This window comes from Talpa europaea (genome assembly GCF_964194135.1).
Source record: "Talpa europaea genome assembly, chromosome: 3".
In the NCBI taxonomy this organism is placed as follows: Eukaryota; Metazoa; Chordata; class Mammalia; order Eulipotyphla; family Talpidae; genus Talpa; species Talpa europaea.
The window spans coordinates 40,835,863-40,858,349 of NC_140069.1; the positions used below are offsets into that span (position 1 = coordinate 40,835,863).

Sequence of the window (22,487 nt, forward strand, 5' to 3'; positions counted from 1 at the left end):
ATAAACTGTTATGTGCTTTTTGTGTTAACAGAATTCAATTTTCTTTCAACAAATACACAGAGAGCACCAACTATGTGCCAGAATTAGAAATACAGTAGTGATCATGGTAGAATTCCTCTATCAGTAAGAAGGGATCCTCCAAGAAGCTGCCAGAAAGCCCCTTTCCACCCCTGATTCTGTCTACATGAGACTCCTTTTATAACTTTTACTTTTGAGGCTTAAAGGATAATTAATTATTCCTCTAGTGCAAATATAAAACAGTCTTTTAAGCTTCTGAACTGGGCACATTTTTTTCATGTCTTATGTATAGCTCATTAAAATAGGTGTAAAAAATTTCCATGTTAGTTTAAGTAGCCCAAGCTGCCAGTTGTTTGAAGTCATCATCCTCTTCTGTCCTCCTGGAAGATACTGAAACATACAATGGATACAAATTAGTAATTGGTGATATTCACACTTTCAGCACAGAAAACAGGCTATGAATTATGTATGAAAAGATGCATATTTAGGAAATAAAACAGTAAATGCTCTAAGGGAGGAGTGTGGCTATGATTTGAGGCCATTATCTGACCAATGAGGGTGATGGGGAACAGACCTGCTCGGGACCGATGTGCAGAGGACATGCTTGGTACTCTGTCTGGCTGTGCTGGGAGGGAGGAGGAAGGCACATTTGGAAGTCGGGTATTTGTCATCTTCTTATTTAGTTCCTCTTGTTCCAATTCTTCAAGTTCTGCCATCAACTCATCCTGAACAGAGGAGAAAGAAAGAATTACGGAGTTAACGTTTCAAGAAGTGGGTTTCCCCAAACACAATCAACATCTGCTACCCCATTGATATGTGAGAACCCAGTGAAATGGAATATTTATTTTAAGACTAAGCCTTTTTTGCAACATTGAACAATGATTAAAAAATGAATATTTGGGGTGGTGCAAATTGTTGCAGTTAATCTTATAATACTTCAGTAAACAGATATTCAATTTATGCTAGCTGAAAATATAATCTCCACAGTTTCTAGGAAATTTACACCTTGCCTGTCATTTTCGCAGTGTCTTTTCACTTCTGTTGAATTAAGAATCTGTGAAACTTTAATTGGAGAAAATAAATGTTTTCATTTGGGCTAATGCTACTGAAAATAAAATAAGTACAGCAAACCCACAATAATGTACAGAAAGTAAAAAGAATCAAAGATAGCATGTCTTCCTTTGTTAAAATACCAAAGCCAATAAAAGTCATGCTGTATGCTTGGATTAAGAAAGTTACAACTCAACGTAGATAAACTGCATCTCTTTCTTTTAGCAATAGTCCCAGAGAGTATGGCATAATCCTAAACTATTTTCTGAGCCAAGAACCTTAGAGAGGTAAGACTGGTTTGAGATTTTAACAGTATGAGTTACCTAATAACAGATCTAATATGACTTGTACTTGTTCAGATCTAGCTGGCTCCAGAGGTCCTTAGGGAAATTCCAACCACCTCAGCTAAGTTTGTCATCACTGAAATTCTGTTGCTGTCACCCCTAGAAATTACCTAAGACTTATATTTGACCAAAGAGACCCTTCTTGTATTCACTCATTAATCATTGAACAAATTTATTGAGAGTTCACTCTGGCACACATTAAACTCAAAGCTGGGGAGGCAAAGTTGAACCAATGGTCCCTATATTAAGGAACTTATTATTGAAAGTAGGGAAAATGCATATGAATAAACATTTATCTGATAATGAAATGAGAGCAACAATACTATGAGCCAAGAGAGGAGGTATCTAAACCAAGCACAAAATTTGATCAAATCAATGGGTCAGACTTGCGGCAAGATGAATGATTATCTGACCTTCGTTAAATCTACGCCATGAAAAGGAAATAAAACATGAAAGCATTCGATCATGTGACTGTCGAATTGTGGTGTAGTGTATGCTTTCTGTGAATGTCGAATTGTGATGTACTGTGTGCTTTCTGGTTCTCCACAGACTATATAAATAAAGAGCCTTTAGAATAAGTATTCTCATGAACCTTTTCTGCTCACAAAACATTAGGGATAAATATAGTAAATGGTAGAATACACTATACTACATTGATGTGTGCCCAGAATTCTAATAACACATGACAGTTATCAACAGTCTTGAAAAGACACTGATTTTTTTTTTAGCAAATGAGATAGCAGAATATCATCTCCGCCATCATTTTCAGCCTTCACCTATCAAATACTTATTTGATCATTGATAAAAGAATTTTAGAATTTAAGAAACTTTAGAGATAATCTAGTAATCTACTAAATTTCACTTTATAGATGAGAAAACTAAGGGTCAAAAAGGGGAAGGGACTTAGATAAATTTTAGTAATAAATGGTAAGTCCAGATGCCCTCATGAGTCCAGAGTCCATTCTACCAAATCATAATGCACTCATTAGATGTCTGTTAGTCTAACCAGAGGTTGGCAAACTTTTTTTTTTTTTTTTAGAGGCATGTTTTATTTTATTTATTTATTTGTTTGTTTGTTTTGTTTATACATGCACTGGGTACAGTCAGAAGCGCGGGAGGGTGAGAGAATTCACCAGAGCCAGAGCGGGGAGCAGAGCAGGCAGAAGGACCGAAGTACACTGCTGAGGGGAGCAGCGGGCGGCAGGAGAGGTCTGCACGCCATGTGGGACCCTCCTCTGGCGGCTGGGGAGCAGCCGGGAATCGAACCGGCACTGCAGAGGCTGCGGGCAGCTTCGCAACCCAGCGCTCAACCGCTGCGCCACCGGGGAGGCCCCTGGCAAACTTTTTTAGTAAGGAGCCAGGTAGCAATATTTTAGGCTTTTCAGGTCGCATATAGAATCTGCTGCATAATCTTCTTTGTTTTGACTGCTATTCCTTACAATCCTTTAAACAGGTAAAAACCATCCTTAAGTCATGGTTGGGAAAGATTTGGCCTCAAAACTAAATTTTTCCAATTTCTACTTGATACCCAATTCTCATTTTCTAGGATTCTGTGAAAGCTCAATTCTACTTATTAGAAGTATCATTTTTAATACCATATAAATGTAAGAAGTGAGATTCTTTGCCAGACAAATGTGAGGATTAGAAACTTTTCAAAATACATACTCATTCTATTTGTGTATGCTTTGCGTGGAACACTTGAAATCCACAGTACAATACTGCCATTATAATTATAGTTTGCATTATTGAACTGATTAATCTAAATGGAATGTGTGTTAATAACGTACTCCACATTTATTTTGTTTCACAGCCTGAGTAATAAACAGAGGCAGCCTAACCCCTAATTTAACAACTACAAAGCATAATACGTCTGTTCCGTGCAGAGTGACACAGCCTGCTTTGTTTTGCCCAGATGTTTGAGCACTCAATTCCTCGTAATGGCGCTATTTAGGCTTCAACCATTAAAAGTCACTAACTTAACATAATCACATGCTGCTTTTCCTTAATAGCTGAAAACTTAATTAGGGACTGTTTGCCAAACTATATTAATCTTTCCTTTAAATCGGAGCAAACAACACTTCATTTTCTTCTCATGAGAAGTACATTTCTAACAAATATTGCTTACTGTTTAAGTAATAAGGAAACCTGTCTGCTAGATATAGTGGGAAGCTGTCATTTAGAGCAGGCACAATGCCACATTCTTTATACGGGTCACCCACCTCATCAAAGTCATCACCAAATCCAACCCGTTGAGAAAATGCATCCGAGATTTCTTGGGCAATATCCTGTTGCTCCGTGATCTCTTGCATCAAATCGTCTATTTTGTTTAGATCCCTGGGAAATAATATTTTATGAAATAGTTTAGAATTTTAGTTTCAAATGATAAATTGAGATATAATTCCATATGAAAAATGAATCAATTTAACAGAAACTCTTACTTATTTCAGCAGGATAACAAAAATTCTGGGGATAATACTTATCGATTTTAAGAAGTTTGCATTAAATAATTAGTAATCCTGTATAGGCACATATATTTTAAATATTAAATGATAGAGCACCAGGGTCTATGGTGATGGTACACAGGTGAATTGGTGGTGGGAATTTCATGGGGACTATAACCGAGATGAGAAAGCATACATAGTACAAAAATGAAGAATGATGTAAAAAAACATATATAAAATAAAAAAATAATAAAATTGAATGATTAAAAAAATAAATACTAAATGATAACCATTACATTGGGAGTCACTAGAGATAAAGTTAATTTATAACTTAATATTTGTAGGCTCATTCTGCAATTTTGTCTGGTAGGAAATAAGTAAATTTGAACATATGTTGTTATGTATCAATTCTTCAGGAAATGGTGCCAGGGACCACCCAGGACCACCATGACTCAGGGAAGCGGTGGCCCCTCTCAGCAGTCACTATCTGACAGCAACCTTTTGTTGCTAAACTCTGAATGAACCATCTATTTTCTAGAATATTTAGTAACTCAGAGATACTGACTCCCTGAGGTTTTCCCATGACTGCTGATGCCCTGGAAAATTACTGATGAGTGCAGGGTGAAGCCTATGAACCCTAAGAAGAATTAGCAACTTCAGCAAAAGTATTCAGGTGACCATCGGCCTAGAATGGACAGGTGTTTTTTTTATATAAATTATTTTATTTTATATAATTTTTAACATCATTTTTCATTTTTGCATAATGTATGCATTTTCATTTTGGTTATATTCCCCATACAATTCCCACCCCCCTTATTCTGACCCTAATCCCTCTTCTCCTTCCCCAACCCCCCACTGTAGTGTGTCTCTGGTCTATAGCTGCTTGGTGATTTTGATTTTTACTTTATTGCAATTAGTCTTTTTCCTGGTCATTTATTTAGGTTTTCTAAATTCCTGCTATGATGAGTGAGACCATTCGGTATTTTTCTTTTTCTTTCTGGCTTATTTTGCTGAGCATGATCCCTTCCAGCTCCATCCATGTTGCTGCAAATTGCATGAGTTTATCTTTTTTGATTGCTGAGTAATATTCCATTGTGTATATGTACCACATCTTCTTGATCCAGTCATCTATTTTTGGGCATTTGGGTTGTTTCCATAGCTTAGCTATTGTAAATAGTGCTGCTACAAACATAGGGGTGCAGGTGCCCTTTTGAATTAATGTTTCTGTGTCCTTTGTCCACCTCGGAGTGGAGTTGCTGGATCATATGGAAGCTCTATTTTTAGAAGGTTAGGAAATCTCCACACAGCTTTCCATAGTGGTTGGACCATTTTGCACTCCCACCAGCAGTGCAGGAGAGTTCCTTTTTCTCCACATTCTCGCCGACATTTGTTGTTGCTAGTTTTTTTTAATATGTGCCATTCTCACTGGTGTAAGATGGTATCTCATGGTAGTTTTGATTTGCATTTCCCTGATTACAAGTGATGTTGAACATATTTTCATATGCCTGTTGGTCATTTGCATTTCCTCTTTGGAGAAGTTTCTGGATAGGTGTTTTGAAGACATTTTCCAGCACCTGGGTGCCACAGGCCCCTAACCACCAGCTTGAGTTGGAAGCTTCTAAATGCTAGGATCAGACCCACTTCTCTATTCCCTGACTCGGAATCATTCCTCCAAGTCTGAAACCAGGCCAAACTGATTAGAACAAAAGGAGAAACAAAAGAAGTTTCCTCATTGTTAATGATCTTAACAATGAAATTTTGATTCTCAGTGGGAAAAAAAAACTTGCAAATTTCCCAGACTCTATATAGTAACTAAGAATACTTATGCCATCTACCTATCATCCTTTCCCCCCCAATTCTTATATACATTATGAATATATAGAGAATAGCTTTATGGAAAAAATGTATATGAGAAAGGTATGGCTAAAGTTTGGGCCTATGAGTGAAATTTTCTCAAAAGGAACACAATGTGACGATGCTGTAAAGCTACCTAAATAGAAAGGCGATGGTTCCTGAATAATTTTAGCACCTGCCCTACTACAAACAGAGGACCTTTGTGAAGTTGTCTAAAATGACAGCCGATCATCAAGACAAGAAAATATTAGCACAGATGTCTTCACTGACCCATCCTCTTCCACCTTTCCAATCCATGGAAACTTCTCTACATCCCTCAGGTACTTACTGCTCTTGAGCATCTTTGGCCCAGACTTCACCCTGATATCTAATCTCAGGAAATGATCTGGGCCCAGTAATTGATTTCCCAGTGTGAATGTAAACCAAACTGTTACCCACCCCAATACCAAGTCAATATTAATTGAGAGCTTACTTTGTGATGGGAACTATGTCAAGTGCATTATATTTAGTATTTCAATGAGTCTCACAATTATCACCAGGTAAGTGGTTTACACGTAAGGAAAAAACCAAGAAGAGGCAAAGTACTTTGCACTTTGTAGAACTGGAATTTTAACCTAGAAAATCTAACCCCCAAATCCATATCCTTAACTAATATTTTATGTCAAGATTCTCAAATATTGATTACTATCAGAATCACCTTAAGAACTTGATGAAAGCGAACAAATGAAAAAGGGCCCTCCTTCTTGAAGGAGCATTTGTGGTTTTTTTAGAAGCTCATGAGGTAATCCTATTTCCACCAAAGTTTGAGAACTATTATTTTATAGTTCTAATATCCTTCCTGAATTTGACATTCAAGTTTTTATAAGATTATAGAATGAATGTATTTTAAAGGTGGCATGTTGGGCAATAGTGAGTTGACTCGACATCATTAACAGGGAAATAAATGTCCTTTTCTTCATGTTTTGTTTTGTTTCCCTTTACCACTACAGCTTCTATTCTTTGTCTGAAGAAGCATTCCATTCCAACACATCATAAAGCCTCAAAAGAGTAAGCCCAGTCCTGTCAAAATCATCATATAGTTCCAAGGCTGTTCCCAACACTGACTCAGAGGAGACCAAGTCACTTACATGTTTTCGTGGACTGCTTTCATTGCTTTTGCCGCAAAGCCCATGTTCCTTAACACCTCGGTGTTGGTGTGTGAGTTTTCCAGGGCTTCTCTCTGGAACTCAATGGTGGATAGTGTGCCATCAATCTGGGTGAGCTGCTTCTCAAACCGTTTCTTTCTCTTTAGTGCCTGTAATGCAGCTGAATAAGGAAGAGGCCACATTTATAACAAGAGAGAGCCTATGTCACTCACTCGAGACATTTGCCTAGTCCCAACCACAGACTCAGCATGGTTGACGCCTCAACACACAGAAGATACCAATAAAACTGAGAAAATTAAAGGTAACCACTGGCCTTCCAATCACATGCACCAGCTACAACCCCCTCCAACATTTTCTTAATCTTTTCTTCCAAATATCTGGCAACTATGAAAGATAAAAGGTCAGTTTTCATACACTATGAAATATACTGTTATGGGAACCCAGCCATCTTAGTGATGGGAGCCAGCAGAACAGTGACGTCCTTTCAACCCTGCGGCCCCACCCCAAGTCAGTTGTCAGTTGTGGCAGTTGCTCCTCACAGCCCAGTAGCTGCCATTTGTAATGGACCAATCAGGTGTGAGCCATGAGCTGACTGGTGCTAAATGGTCCAATCAGACTTGTGGGTGAAAGAGGATATAAACCAGTGTTAGAGGGGGGCTAAGGGAGCCCACAGAAGAAGGAGATGATGACCAGAGCTCTTGGAGAGAGAAGAGGACAAGAGAAGCCCCCAAAGGAAAGGAGATGATGACCCCAGCTCGAAAGAAGAGGACCAGGGCCCCGAAGAAGAAGGAGCGACAATGTCAGACCCCTGAAGAAAAGAAGACAGTTCCAGCCTCCGAAGAAAGAGGAAAAGAAGCATCCAGCAGCCGCCCTCCGAGGAGGGAAGAGAAGCTAATGGACTCTGTCAAGGACTGGGCCTCTGTCCTGTATCTGACATTGCCTGAGAGGAGCACCAAAAGCCCTGGGCCTGGTGCCTCAAAGAGCTGTTTGTTATTGGTACCTGGGTGAGCAGCCACCACTTGTGGGTACAGTGAGCTCTTTGTTTGCCCTGTTTGTAAAAAAAAACCCATGGCTGCTGTTCCTGGAGCCTGAGGTCTCTTGCAAGTGTGCACTCGGGTGAGAACTCAGACAGTGACCTGTCCTCTTATCAGGCACTGTCCTTTGTTAGTCTATAGCTCTTGGTTTTCGTTTTTGGCCTTTTGGGGCTTTTTGGAGGCTCTCTGGTCTCAAAGATCCTGTGGTCTCTTTTGTGGCCCTCTCTGTACCTGTTTCAATACTGCAGAAAATGTTTCTGTCAGTGAAGAGTTTTGGAAAAAGAATAGAAATACAAGTAAAAGTCATGCAACAGAGTATAATGCTTTAGGGCGAGAAAGGACCTGAATGACTACGTATTCTAGCCCCATTTCCCTATTTTAAAGTCAAGTTAGTTGAGACACAGAGAAATTAAAAGACTTGCTTGAAGGTAAACAATCAGCATCTAATTCAAAACTTAGGATACAAGCTGTGAGAATTGCTTATACCAAACAGACCAGAAACTGTATTTATTGGTGAGGGTATAAAGAGAAAGGAACTCTTGTACACTGTTGGTGAGCATGTAAAGCAGGGCCCTCCATAAATGATATGGAGATTCCTTAAAAATCTAAAAATGGAAATACCATATGACCCAGTAATACCTCTTTTAGATAGTTATCAAAAAATACAAAAACAATTCAAAAAGATTTATGCACCCCTATTTCACAGCCACATTATTAATAACAAATAAGACATGGAAACAATCTACATACCCATCAATGGATAACAGAATAAAGAACTTGTGGTGCATATACTCAATGCAATACTACTCAATATAAAAAAAATGCAATTTTGCCTTTTATGACAACATGGATAAAACTGGAGTTGATTATGCTAAGCAAAATAAATCAATATAATCCCATGAAGCTGGGTGGCTATTGTGGGAATAAGTGATAATTTATGGAAAATAATTTGTTAAAGTCCCTGTGTATGGTAGGGACTTAGAACTAGGTATTATTATTATTAGTTAATAGTGATTTACAGAACATCATTCATTAATGAGATTTTATATCTTATTTCTGAGACAACTAAGCAAAAAGTTACTTGTTTTTTCACCACAACTCCCCTAACAGGAACATAACACTATAAAACAGCTCCACATTTGATAGGTGCAGGACAAAAATTATTCATCATAGTAAGAAGCTAAGTTCCAAACTGTCCATCTCCACCCAACATACCCAGAAGTACAATGCTCAAATTGTGTCCCCTCCTTGTCAGATATATCTGCTTACTTGGAACCTAACTGATACCAATGAACCAAAAGCATTTACAATTTTTTGAGAGTTTTTTTAAGTTCTCCGTTAAAAATCATACCATATTTCCTAGCAAGAATTAATTTTAGATTCCTTTCAAAAATCAAGAAATGTAATTTGCTATACAGGATAAAGCTTTAGAGTCACTGGATCTGTATTTTAATCTATCTCTAACAATTAATAACTGTGTAGAATAACCTTGGTGCATGACCTTAACTCTCCTTACGTGGTATCTCCTCACTTGAATAATAACAAAAACAATAGCGAGGAGATAAAAACAAAACATTGTGTGTGTTTTTTTAAAGATTTATTTATGTATACAAGAGCTGGGGTACAGGTCAGAGATAGAGGGGTGAGAGGATTCACAAGAGACAGAGTGGGGAACAGAACAGGCAGACTGACTGAAATACACTGCTGAGGGGAGCAGTGGGCAAGACAGGAGGGGTCTGCCTCACCATGTGGTTTGCTCCCTGGCTGGCTGGGGATCGAACTCATGCTGCAGAGGCTGCGGATTGCTTTACAGTGTGGTGCTTAATCCCTTGTGCCACCAGGGAGGCCCAAAACATTGTGTTTTGGAACTAAGTAACCACTTTTAAATCTGACCCCTACTATCCATCGCTACATGGCCTTACATGGTACTCTCAGGAAAGGAGGCTATAACTCATTTGGTTGTTATGGATTAATTGAAATGATGAGTGATCACTAAATTTTAGGGATTTTCACCACCATCATCATCTCTTTCACAAAGTTTCAGATCTATATGATGGAGACCATGTGATATAATGCCCAAGTTTGTTGGTTATTAATAATAATAAGTTCTTGTTTGGGCAAAATTTCTGATGCCTATGTTAACATATGGCTTCTGCCCTCAAAATACATGGGAGAAATTTAAAAGTTCACTAAGAGTTGAGATCTCAGCTTATACTATAATCCCCATTCCCACAAACTACACAGGGGTCACAAACTCAGGAGCCAGGCAAGTAATGAAAATAAGAGAAGCAGAGAGAGGTTAGGGAAAGACCTTCTTTTTTTTCTCATCTGTGTGAGAGACAAAGATAAAGTATTTCTCTGGGATAGCAATAAAAAATAGTATAAGAGTGACAATAAATGGCAGCATATACTGAACTGGTATCAAAGAGTCAACAGGAAGAAGTGGGAGCTCCCTGACCAGGAGAACATAAACCTGATCTAATGGAAGTAACACCACATGGCTTCAGCCCACAGGAGCCATACAAAGTGTAGCCCAGTCTTCTACACATTCAAAAGAAGCAAGAAATCTGGATTTGCATGCAAAATCTCCCAAATTTTAATGCCAGTTTATATTTCCCCCAAAACCATGTATGAACAAAACTGATGACTTCTACAGGACTGGATCTGGCTCAGGATATCTAACACTTCCTGTGACCTCTGCGCAGCACATTAAGCTTTCCCCAAAACTTACAAGAGGCCTCTGTTCCAAAGAGCCAAGAATTGTATGTGAGGAGTTTCCCATAGGCTATTTCTCATGTGAAATTATGAGCCCACTGGCCCACTCTGAGTTGGACAGGCTTTAACTCTGTTTTTCAATAAACAATTTGGAGGAAAAAGCAGCTATATATTTTTCAAAGGCATGCAACAAATGCTGTAAGTCAAGCATTACTCCCAATTTGGCAAAACCCGACATTTTTAAAGCCAAGTAATTTAACCTGTGTGGAAGGTGCAATTCAATCTTCCAAACTCCTGGATGTGTTTTTTATCAGCTGGTGAAACCTGAACAACATCCTTCCTAAAACAAAGGAACCTACTATATTCCTGTGCTAGAAAAAACAGTCAGGGGTTTGTCTCTTCACGTAACAGTGGTGTTCCTTCAGTAATGCAGAATTGTGTCCTGTTGCAGCACACTGCTGCTAAGGGACACGAGAAAAGCCCTTACTACAGCCCTTTGAGAACTGGGACTAACATTTTAAAATTGTCCACTTGAATTAAAATTAAAGTACCCCATTCAGCTTTACTGTGCTGCCGAGGGAAGCTTTTAGTCATCTATGAAAAATAACTTGAAGTAGCAGAAAAGAGTTCTTATTGTATTGCTCATATAATGCCCAGGTTGTCCTGGTTTTAAAGGTCAATCTGTGGTGCTTTACTTATTCGGGGTGTATAAATGCATGCATTGTTAAGTTGGCAAAAAGTAAGAAAACTTTAGGAGCCATCTTATGCAGGGATAACCTCCTTTGTGAAATGTGAGACTGTATGACACTGTTCCTCTGACCCAGGAATGGTTGATCTCTACAGAAGGCCTAAAAATTGAGACTTAGAGAGGGCATAAGATACATATGTCACAAATAATTGTAATGGCTTCTGTTGCTTTTAACTCAGATGTCTCATAATCACATTGTTTTATTTGAGAAATTTTAATGTAAACCCTGATCTTCCTCATATACAAATAATTTCATTATCTAAACAATATTTCTATTTATGGAGCCTCCTTTAAGTTCTCAAAAAATACAATCTAAATAAATGTCATCTTAAGTATTTCATAAATGGAACAAAAACAAAATGTTCCTGTTCAAAATTGCAGGTTAGATTGGAAAAAATTAGGGAAATACTAGAAAGTTCTAAAATTCACTTGACTAGGGAAACCTCATTGTGAATTTCCGTGGCCTTTTTACCTTTAAAAAGATATTCTTTATCCATTAATTTCAATCGCTCCACAAGTATATACTGAAGATCTAGCACATGCCTGGCACTATATCAAGAACTGCAGAGACAAAGAAGTAAGGCTATGATCTCAGAGGAGGCAAAATATGAAATGAGCATTCAGTAACTCATTCATCATTCAATAAGTATTTATTAACCATCAACTATGTTATAGGCATTGTACAGGGACACTATCATGCATAAGTTACAGAATTCATGTCAAGCAGTAGAGGAGACATAGAGGAGAATGACAGGAGACATATACAAGGCATAGTGAATACAAAGACATATCCAAGCTCTCTCTGCAGAGGAAGGGTCAGCTTCATAGAGGAGGCGGTGCAGATGAAGTTTTGGTGACTTCCTACACATAAACTCAAACACATGCTCAGTAAGGAATATAAATGTTGAAAAGTATTACTCAAATGATTCTTACAGCTCCCAAGCCTCACACTACTGCAAATCTCATACTAAACAAGGTAAAGTTTCTAAATAAGCTATATTAGAAACCAGGAATCACACTGGCTTGCACACTAGGTGGACCTTATATGTGAACTCCATATTTTCAGAAGTTTCACCAATATTAAATATCATTAAAAAATAAATAAAAATCTAAAAAAAGATTAGAACACAGTAGTGATGTGTGGGATGGCATGATGATAAAGCAGATACTTTATAGAAAAGTAAGAAGGAAAAAGAAATAAGAGCTCTTTTAAGGAAAGGGCACTGAAGTGGAGTGTTGATGTAAGCTTATCAGTAACACTGAGCAGAATTTGTATAAAAAATGAGATAGTGATTGATTAATATATTAAAGCATAAAGAGTAGAAAGGTATGACCAGTGCCCTCTCCTATCTCTAGAAAGACAGTAATTAGATAAAGGAAGTTAAACTCCTTTTCCAATAGAAGTGATGCCCCTCTCCTCATTCTAGAGAGCTTTTGGAGATGATACAGTTCTTACTGCCAGGATGTCAGTAAGAGGAAACAAATGTGAGTGGCTAGGTAGGTCATAACCTAAAAGAGCTATCAGCCTTGAGTTGTCAAAAAAGGGAAGAAATGCTTGTGTAAAAGATTCATTTTTAAATACTTACTGAAATTCTTATTTCTTATAATTAATTGCCTCCAAGGTCAATTGCCAGGCAAGTAGAATTACCCTGATATTGGAACAACATACCAATAAATTAAAATCTACTTCATATTCTTTGCAAAACCCCAATTAAATGTCTGGCACCAGACATTTGAGTGAATGAGTTTTTTACTGGTTATTAGCTTTTTTCATAACTTCACAAATTAGCACTGTTTATGGGCCTGCTATTACCTGGAATATAAGGGAAACAGTAGGAAAATGAAACCAGTAAATATCAAACAGAAAACTACATCTACAGATATAAATTTATATTGTATGTGTGTATATATTTATACAAGTATACACGTGTCTGTGTTTATATGTGTGTATATATATATGTATATATGTGTTAATAATATGGTTCTACATTCTACTTTTGAGCAACTATTTCTTGTTCATATGATGCACCAATAAATATTTCCAACCACTGTGCCTGTAGCTTGCAGGTGCCCCTGTGAATCAATATATTTTATACCTATTGTCCCTTTCAACTCTCACTGTTTATGATCCCATGACTATTCTTTTGAGATACTCTGATCAACAAACCTCAAGAACTATATTTCTCTATCTTCAAGGTGACTGTTAAACTATTTAAAATTCTCAAATAGGTGTACCTTGAAATTGATGAACTCTTTAATTAAAGAATATTAAGTATTCTTTAATATTTCAACTAGAAGAATATAAGAATATTCTTATAGAATACCCAATAAATCAAGATAATTTACATAAATAAAAGTTTCCATACTCTTCACAAAATGATAAAATGCAGGCTTGTGTGTACATGATCTTTAAAATATGTATAAGTTGGTAATATATGTAAGTTGGTTTACCACAATCAAGATATTTTTCTTGCATCAGTTTACATAATACAAGTTTTGAGTTATGGTAATGTCTTTGTTCTAATTCAAAAGCTATCTTTACATTTACTTTACATGCATGAATGCATGGAAAGAACTGGTAATGTAAGTAGCACTGCTCCCTGAGAAAGGCCTGTTGAACGTCACTGCAGTAGCAAATAAGACACACCCATTATAACCTTGGCGCATGCAACACTCTGTAAAAAACAAAAAGATTCACTAGACATTTCATATTTAAATAAGGAATAAAAAATTCAAAGTGTTTATCATTATTTGGTTACATAATTTTATCCTCTAAATTTATATTTTAGCCAAACAAAAGTGTAAACTTTATTTAAGTTAAACTTTAAATTTTAATTGCTCAATGAAAAATTTCAACGTCTAAGGCAAGGATTTCTAATTTTTAGCAAAGAATCATCCATGCTTCCTTCTCTGTAATTTTAAAATCATCCTTCTCATTTGGTTGCTTTTTTAGGTTTGTTTTGTTTTGAGGGTAGCAATTACAGTGTTGGTATTTAAGGTACTAAATTGTTAGATTAAGGAAAAGTTGGAGGTTGCACAGAGCAGATGAGAATAAGACTTTTAACCATCCTCTTGCTGGAAACACTCACAAGTTAGAAATACGAAGAAAGGACTTAGCAATAGACGGAGCCATTCCTGGAGGTTTGGAGTGCTTACTATTTTAAAGTACGACCACATGAACTTTGATCTGGGTTCGAAATATTTCCAACAAATAATTCCCAGCTAGCACAACTTGTCTGAGGTAAGGAATCAAAATCTCTGATAGATGATAGTCACTTTTTCAAGAAGTGCATACTATATGCTTCATATTTAATATAGATTCTTGCTTTTTTGTTTCTTTCCTGTCAACTTTTTTTTTAGAGCTTTCCTGTCAACTTTTAAGACAATTGTATATTTGTTAGGACTTCTATCAAGTGATAGTCAGAAAACATAGGAGAAACAAAATTACTAGTACATAGTAAGTGTTCTGCTTACAGTTTACTAAGGCAAAATATTGAAAATGTAATTTCTGAAAAAAAAATTCTCAATATCCTCTCTATATTTTACAAATATATTCCTGTATTCTTTAGTGTATTACAAAAAGTAAATAAGAATAATAAATTATTCATGCCCTTTTCAGACATAACACCCAAAGCACAACATCATAAACTTTAAAAAGCATTAAATTCAGCATTATGCTGAATTTTTTACATTGCTTTATATATCATTGTTTAGAACACTATGCATTTTTTTCTATTATCTTGAAAAGAATCTGAAAGTCTTAAACAGTGGAAAGCACACAACTAATACTAAGCACATGTGAGGCCAAGCTCTCTGTAATCTCCCACCATAGCTTCTTGAAACTGTGTTAAGTCAATAACATAATGAAGGCATAATCAAAGCACTTAGCATAATCAAGGTGATAGTAATAAATTTTCTATCTTATTCTACTTTATTGTGCCTGATTCAATAAACTGCAAAATAGCATAAGAAAAAGAAAATTCTTTTGTGCACATGTGTATGATATTTTTTAAAGAGTTATTTATGTATACAAAGAGCTGGGTACAGGCCAGAGATAGAGGGGTGAGAGGATTCACCAGAGACAGCGTGGGGAACAGAACAGGCAGATTCACTGAAACACAACGCTGAGGGCAGCAGCGGGAGAGACAGGAGAGGTCTGCCTCATCATGTAGGTTGCTCCCTGCCTGGCTGGGGATCAAACTCATGCTGCAGAGGCTGCAGATTGCTTTGCAGTGCGGTGCTTAACCCCTTGCGCCACAGGGAGGCCCCACAAAGAAAATTCTCAATGCAAATATTTCTCAAAATGTACTCTATTATCCACCTCTGTGGAATTTAGATGAAGAAGAAAAATGAATGTTCCAATATTTATAATACTGCTCCCAATGTCTGAAGGGAAAAACAAACTCCATGTAATGTTACATAACACAAGAAACAATACCAAGTACCCTTCTAGAAGTAGCTACCAAACTGTCAAAATCTGTGCCACAGATACTTGAAAGAACAGTAAGGGAAAACTGAAGACAGAAACACACAACGCTCTAGTTACTGATGAATTAATTAGAAAGGAAGACAATGGGGCCTCCCCTGGTGGCGTAGCGGTTGAGCATTGGGTTGCAAGGCTGCCCGCAGCTTCTGCAGTGCCAGTTCGATCCCCAGCCACCGGCGAGGGTCACACACACACACAAAAAAGGAAGACAATGATAGCTGAAATCCAGTATGATTTCACAAAAATTAGAAATATCAAACTAATTTCATAGACTTCTTTTTTTTAAGTAAGTACCATATTAACTCAATCCACTAAGTTACAGTTTTAAAGGGGTTACTTGTGAATGTATATTTTAACAAGCCTTCTCCAGGAATTCTGATGCAGGCAGGTGATCTAAGGACGACATTCTGAGAAACTCTTTTAAGAACAGAGGTCAGGGGCCTCCCAGGTGGTACAAGGCATTGAGATGCAGCACTATGAAGCTGCCTGCAGCCACTGCAGCATGAGTTTGATCCCCGGCCAGGGAAGTGACCCATGTGTCACAGCAGACCTCTCCTGTCTGGCCTGCTGCTCCCCTCAGCAGTGTATTTCAGTCGGTCTACCTGTTGTGCTCCCTACTCTGTCTCTGGTGAATCCTCTCACCCCCCAACACCTCTGGCCTGTACCCCAGTTCTTGTATGCATAAAATAAAAATAAATGTAAAAAAAAAAAGAATGGAGGTCAAAAAACATTAATTCAAAAGAATACATGCATCCCTATGTTTACTGCAGCACTATTTGTAATAGGTAAAACTTGTAATCAACCCAAATGCCCAAAAATAGATGACTGGATCAAGAAGATGTAGTATATCTACACAGTGGAATACTTTTCAGCAATCAAAAAAGATAAAGAACCATTCGCAGCAATATGGATGGCGCTTCAAGGGATTATGCTCAGTGAAATAAGTTAGAAGGAAAATGAAAAATACTGGGTGGTTTTACTTATAGGAGGAATATAGGGGATCAAGAAAAAAATAATAACAAAAAATACAACAAAACAAAACAAAAATAAACAAACAACTATAAATCAGAGACATTCTGCAGGGGAGGGGAGGCAAAGGGAAAGAAAACAAGGGTGGGAAGAGCACAAGTGACTATGGTGATGGTGCATGGGTGAACTGGTGGTGGGAATTCTATGGGGACTACACCTGAGAAAAGAAAGCAAACATTGCAAGGGAAAAAAATAATTAATTTAAAAAAAAAAAGGCCAGAGGTCACAGGTTAGTACTATCTCCGGGAAGTTCCGTGTGTCCGGCTTCTAAGCAATCTGTGTGTCTCTTCTATTACCTAAATCACACTTTCGCCCTTACTAGATTGTCACTCATCTAGCTGACACGGATGTGTCTCTCTTTACACATAAGTTCTCTGGTCTCCAGTGTCTGAGACGGTAGAATTCAGCCCTAGGAGAGCTGAATGAAATAATAAATAAATAAAATAATAAAAGGCAAACTCAGGAGTCTGAGGAGGTCCCATAGCACTGAGCTAAACCAGTGGGATTGCGCATACACCTCTGATCCTAGGAAGACCAAGTCTGCCTCATGACTCCAACATCAAACTCATTCTTTGCAAAAAATAAAAAAGTAAATTCTTCAGGATTCAAAGTGAGCTGGTTTAATTAATTTAAATCAAAGACTCTCTGCTTTAAGGTCTCATTCACCAAAAGACACCTGATGAAGAGGTGGAATGGCCTCAGCACCTAGTTTCACTGGGATCCCTTGTAATGAGGAGGGGTTGTGGCCAAATTCGCTTCATCCCTGTCTCAAGCTTTCCATCTTTATCAACCTATTCCAACAGCCTGAGGCCTACTGATACCCCCAGACTGGATGCTTCCCTTTTCATATAATTACATATTTGGAGTTCTTATTCCGTATGGGACAAAGTAAACACTAGGATCAGGACTAGTGTGGAGGACAGAGAGGTACCTAGGGTACAAACTTAAGGAGGCACTTGCACTCAGGGTCACACAGTGTGTCCTAGGTATCTTACTCACCGCACCCTAGACCCAGCCCTGATGAGGAAAAAAAAATCTCAGCACAGTAGAGGGTAACTGAGGACAAAGATGTGAGGTTGTGGAACAGGAGACTCAGGGAAGTGACTGGTGACTTCAGTTATGAGAAAAGTCTTCAGTTGACAGATGAAGTAGATTTATTAGATGTTATTTCAAAAGACAAAATTTGAACCTGTAAATGGAACTTACTAGGAAGCTAATTTCAGCTTTAAAAAATGCTTTTTAAAATAACAATAGCTAATATTTATAGAGCACTGAGTTAAGGACTTTGCACCATTATGCATTTATCTTCACAACTGTAAGAATTTAACCTTATCATGGCCATTATGTAAATGACAAAAATGAGAATTAGACAGGGTGAGTAAATAGATAAACTCACTTAAAATTTCTTAAGAGGTAGGGCAGGGCTAGGAGTCAAACCTAGGACTGTCTGCTTTGAAGCTCAGGCTCTTAACTACAATGCTAAGTTATTTTCTATCAAATGTCTGAAAATTGGACAAAGCAAAATACCTATGGCCATGTCTTAGTGATATTATTTTTAAAAGATTTCATAAAGGAGGTTAGCACAGTGACCCCCCCCCTGAGGTATTCCACCAAACCAGTGTGGTAGGAGGTATTTGTCCTGAGCGAAAACAGGAGCCTTTGGCTCCCAAGGCCACAGGCCCAAGGCACTGAGTCCAAGTTGCTGGTCCCTGGCTATCCCAGAGAAGCACACAAATATCATCAGTGTCCCTGGGTGCTATGATATAAAAAAGGTTAGGAAGCACCACAAGACTTAGAGTGCTTGTATTTCTACCTCATTAATACTACTACAGATTAGGTTCCTAATTCTTAATGATGGTCTCAAGGTGGAATCACCCAGGGCCACTTTTTAAAAATACTAATGCCTGAGTCCCATCCCGCCTATTTTATCACAATCTATGGAGGTGGGGTCCAGGCATCAAGGTGACTTGAATATACAGCTCAGATTGAAAACTGCTCTAGATGACAGCACTCAAAAGAAGTGGAAACAAAAATTACATGATGTATAAAAAGTTTCCTTTTCCACAAAGCTGATTACCAGCTAAAAAAAAGTAATAGCATAGCAATCTGAATAAATTGTATTAAAGGATCTCTGACCGCCTAAAGTTTTTTTTTTAAGATTTCTTTATTTATACAAGAACTGGGGTACAGGCCAGAGGGGTGAGAGGTTCACCAGAGACAGAGTGAGGAACAGAACAGGCAGATCGATTGAAGTACACTGCTGAGGAGATCAGTGGGAGAGTCAAGATCTGCTTCCATGTGGGTAGCTCCCTGGCTGGGGATCGAACTCATGCTGCAGTGGCTGCGGATAGCTTCATAGGTTGCATCTTAACCTCCTGTGCCTCCAGGGAAGCCCTGACCTCTTAAAGTTTTTAACCAAATTATAAATCTTTCTCTAGCCATTACTCTTTTAGATTATCTTTTATTATTATTATTATTATCATTAAGATAACATTAGTTTAAAACATTGTACAGGTTTGGGATGAACAGTTTCTGACCTCAGCAGATAAATACATCACACCACACCTACCACCAAACATGCGATCACCATCCATTGCCAACCAATCAGTCCCTCTACCTGCTCCAGGCCCCCCTCACAATCTTCCCTCTGGTAATACTGTTAGATCAACAGAGTCTTGAATACCACAGGTGTTTCAAAACCACATTGGTAGTGAATACTCAAGTCCTTTTAGTAGATTATGGTAACTGCCAAGAAGATTGAGATGAGAAGAACCACCTAGCTGAGTTACAATGAAAGCAAGTTTTTGATTAATTCTGCCTATATACTGATTAAACACACATTAGCAAGCAGGCAAAAAGTCTTTGAACCTGTGCCAGAAGCCCAATGAAGTCCTACCTTTACATCCTTTCAAGGCGTACTCCATACACTCTGGATGAAAGGTTCACAGAAGGTAAGTGACCTTCCCTGGTCAGGATTTCTTACCACTGTACCACTTGGTATAGTGAAATAGAAATCTACCAGATTTACTTGCATCTGTGCTTTCTCTGATGTAAGGAAGTTAGATTGATATTCTTAATTAATGTCATATATAATTTGAGGGGACTTCTTTATAAAGTCAAAGTATAACCATTTTCATACATTGTCCATAGAAAACATTTCAAAAAAAAAAATCAGCAAGACCTACATTATTTTACATTTGTCTTCTGAAAGCAAATCAACATTTTTACCACTTTTAAAAGAAGATGCTTATTTTTCAGATTTTTAAAACCAATATATAATAATATTTAAAAAGCACCACTTTTGGTAAAGCTATATGTGCAGAAATGAATGGATGACCAAAAAAAAAGGGGAAAAATAAAAGCCTGGACAGACGCTAAGTGAATGTCACTGTACACATCAAACTGAAAAGCAAGAGCCAAGTAATACAACAACCAAAGACTTTTTGGTAAGCACAATGGCATGTTCTTGCTTTAGAAATTACTATGTAGTAACTTCTCAAAATATTTTCAGACATAAAGTAAAAATAGAAAGCAGCACTTAGCTATAAGACACGCCATAACCGGGATAAAAGTTAAATGCAGTAGTAAAAAAAAACAATGAAACTTTGACCTTTTTATTGTTAGCAATAAATGGGCACAATGCATCAGGCACATTTGTGGTAGGATTTTCGACGTCATCCCCAGAAGACATTCTTTCCCTTCTTTAAACAATGGCAATATCATTTAGGGCAAGCTAAATCTCTCAAGACTACCTTATGATGAAAGAAGCCTGACTTGACAATGCAAATTCAGAGTTTGATAGTGAGCAGAGTCATGTATTATCACTTATTTTTCTGAGTCTGTCTCTGGCCTGGTGTTACAGGGGAAAAATTACTTCAACTTCTCATTGGGGTTTTATATGTGCCATGGGTGCTGTTTAGCTCTAGCCTCTATAGAGAGAGCTGTACACTTCAGGAAAAAAAAAATGAACTGGCAAAGAACAAAGGGTTCAAGGTCTGCCAGGCAAAACAAAACTAATTACTGACTCAAAGTCCTTTCTTTGTGACAAAATCCAGTGATAGGAAATTTAATATTTAATTCCCTGATATATATATATATATATATAAATAAATATATAATTTAATTTCCTGACTATACGTGTGTGAGTATTGGTATACACACACATATGATCTCAACTGCCCAACAGTCAACTAAACTTTTCAACAGCTGAGAAGCAAGGTAAATTAGAATGTATTAGAATATGCTTCACTGGAGATTACATGCAAATTAAAATGTGGGGTTCGGTATACAAACACACAGCAGAACACACGCTATTAGTACTCAGGTCAGCAGCGCTGGCCTAGATGAGGTGAGCCAGCAGCAAAATATAAGGGACACCCAAACACTCAGATACCAAGAAATATTTTGAAGCAAGAAGAAATTTTTGGCGTCCCATCCCATTTTGCCATCCAGAGGGTACTTTGCTCAGTTCACTCCGGAGCTCTAGAATCAGTACCAGTTCCTAGAGAGGCTGTGGGAACGCACCTGGCCGCTGGGAGGTTACTTCCCCAAAGAGCTGGAGGTAGGAGGGAGTCAGCTCTCACCTGGGGCCGGACCCCGAGCCTACCTCGCTTATTCTGCGTGCCGTGCTTCTTGGCCAGGGTGAGTTCTCTTTGGATTCGGTTTTCCAAGTACTCTTGTTTCTTGCCCAGCATCTCCTCCGTCTCCCGAAGTCGGGCTAGGGCCTCCTGGGGGCTGGGAGGCACTCGGCTCTTGGAGCCCCCACCTTTAAAGAACTTGCCCAACTTGCTCATGGCTGTGAGGCTGGGGGTGTGCGCGCACCCGGGAACCGCTCAGGAGCACTCCCAGGCTGCGCCTGGGCAAGGTGAGCTAACTCTTCGTCCAGACTCGACTTACAGACCAAAACGGCGATACTCCAGGGAATCAACAAGTCGTCGGGAGCAGGTGACAAACACTCCTGGGCATTTCCTGGCAGCGGGCGCGGCCCCGCCCCCTCGGCGCGGCTCGGGCTGGGAGGGCGTGGGGTTGGACTTGACCCGCTGGCGCCACAGGGCCCTTCCGGAGTTAAGGGAAAAGGGAGAAAATAGACCTGAAAAGACGGACAAGACTGCAGCAAAGTTGCTGCTTTCACCACACTAGAACGCCTACTTTGAGGACTAGTTTGTGAATGACTGAGAAAAGCAAACATGGGCTGCTGGGGTCCAGGGCTGGGGGGCCTGAAACTATGTGTTACCGAAGTGCACCCTGCAGATACGGATAAACAAATGCTTTATTAATGCTGGTGATTTTTTATGTGTCTTTGAGAGTGTGTTAGCACAGTTCCTCTATTTAGGTCTCCGTCCTTGTAAGAATATCCGATACGTTGGTCGAATTGTATGACAGGTCGGTGAAGTGAGTGGAGACAAGGGCTTTCCGGGTTTTTGTCCCCCACTATGCTGCAGGTGTGCTGGCAAGGGGTTTATTTCAGGAGCAGCAGGTTGGACTGGGCAGATGTATAAGTTGGGCAGGTTGATGAGCATCTGGCTGCCAGTTGGCATGGGTAGATTCTAGATCATTCTTATGTGGCATGAGGTGGGTGAAAGATGGTGGTCATCTCTTCCTATGTCAGGATTTCTTCGTGTGT

General features: G+C 38.5%; 1 protein-coding gene across 1 annotated transcript; it reads right to left on the reverse strand.

Moving 5' to 3' along the window:
• Positions 1-346: 346 nt before the first annotated feature.
• CHMP4C (charged multivesicular body protein 4C) lies at positions 347-21,829 on the reverse strand (the record flags this gene model as incomplete). The annotated part of the gene is made up of 5 exons (XM_084230019.1): positions 21,471-21,829; positions 6,835-7,012; positions 3,632-3,746; positions 593-743; positions 347-408 (listed from the first exon to the last, which is right to left on the reverse strand). The coding sequence occupies exons 1-5, from the start codon at positions 21,655-21,657 to the stop codon at positions 347-349; spliced, it is 693 nt and encodes a 230-aa protein (XP_084086145.1). The 5' UTR covers positions 21,658-21,829.
• Positions 21,830-22,487: the final 658 nt, after the last annotated feature.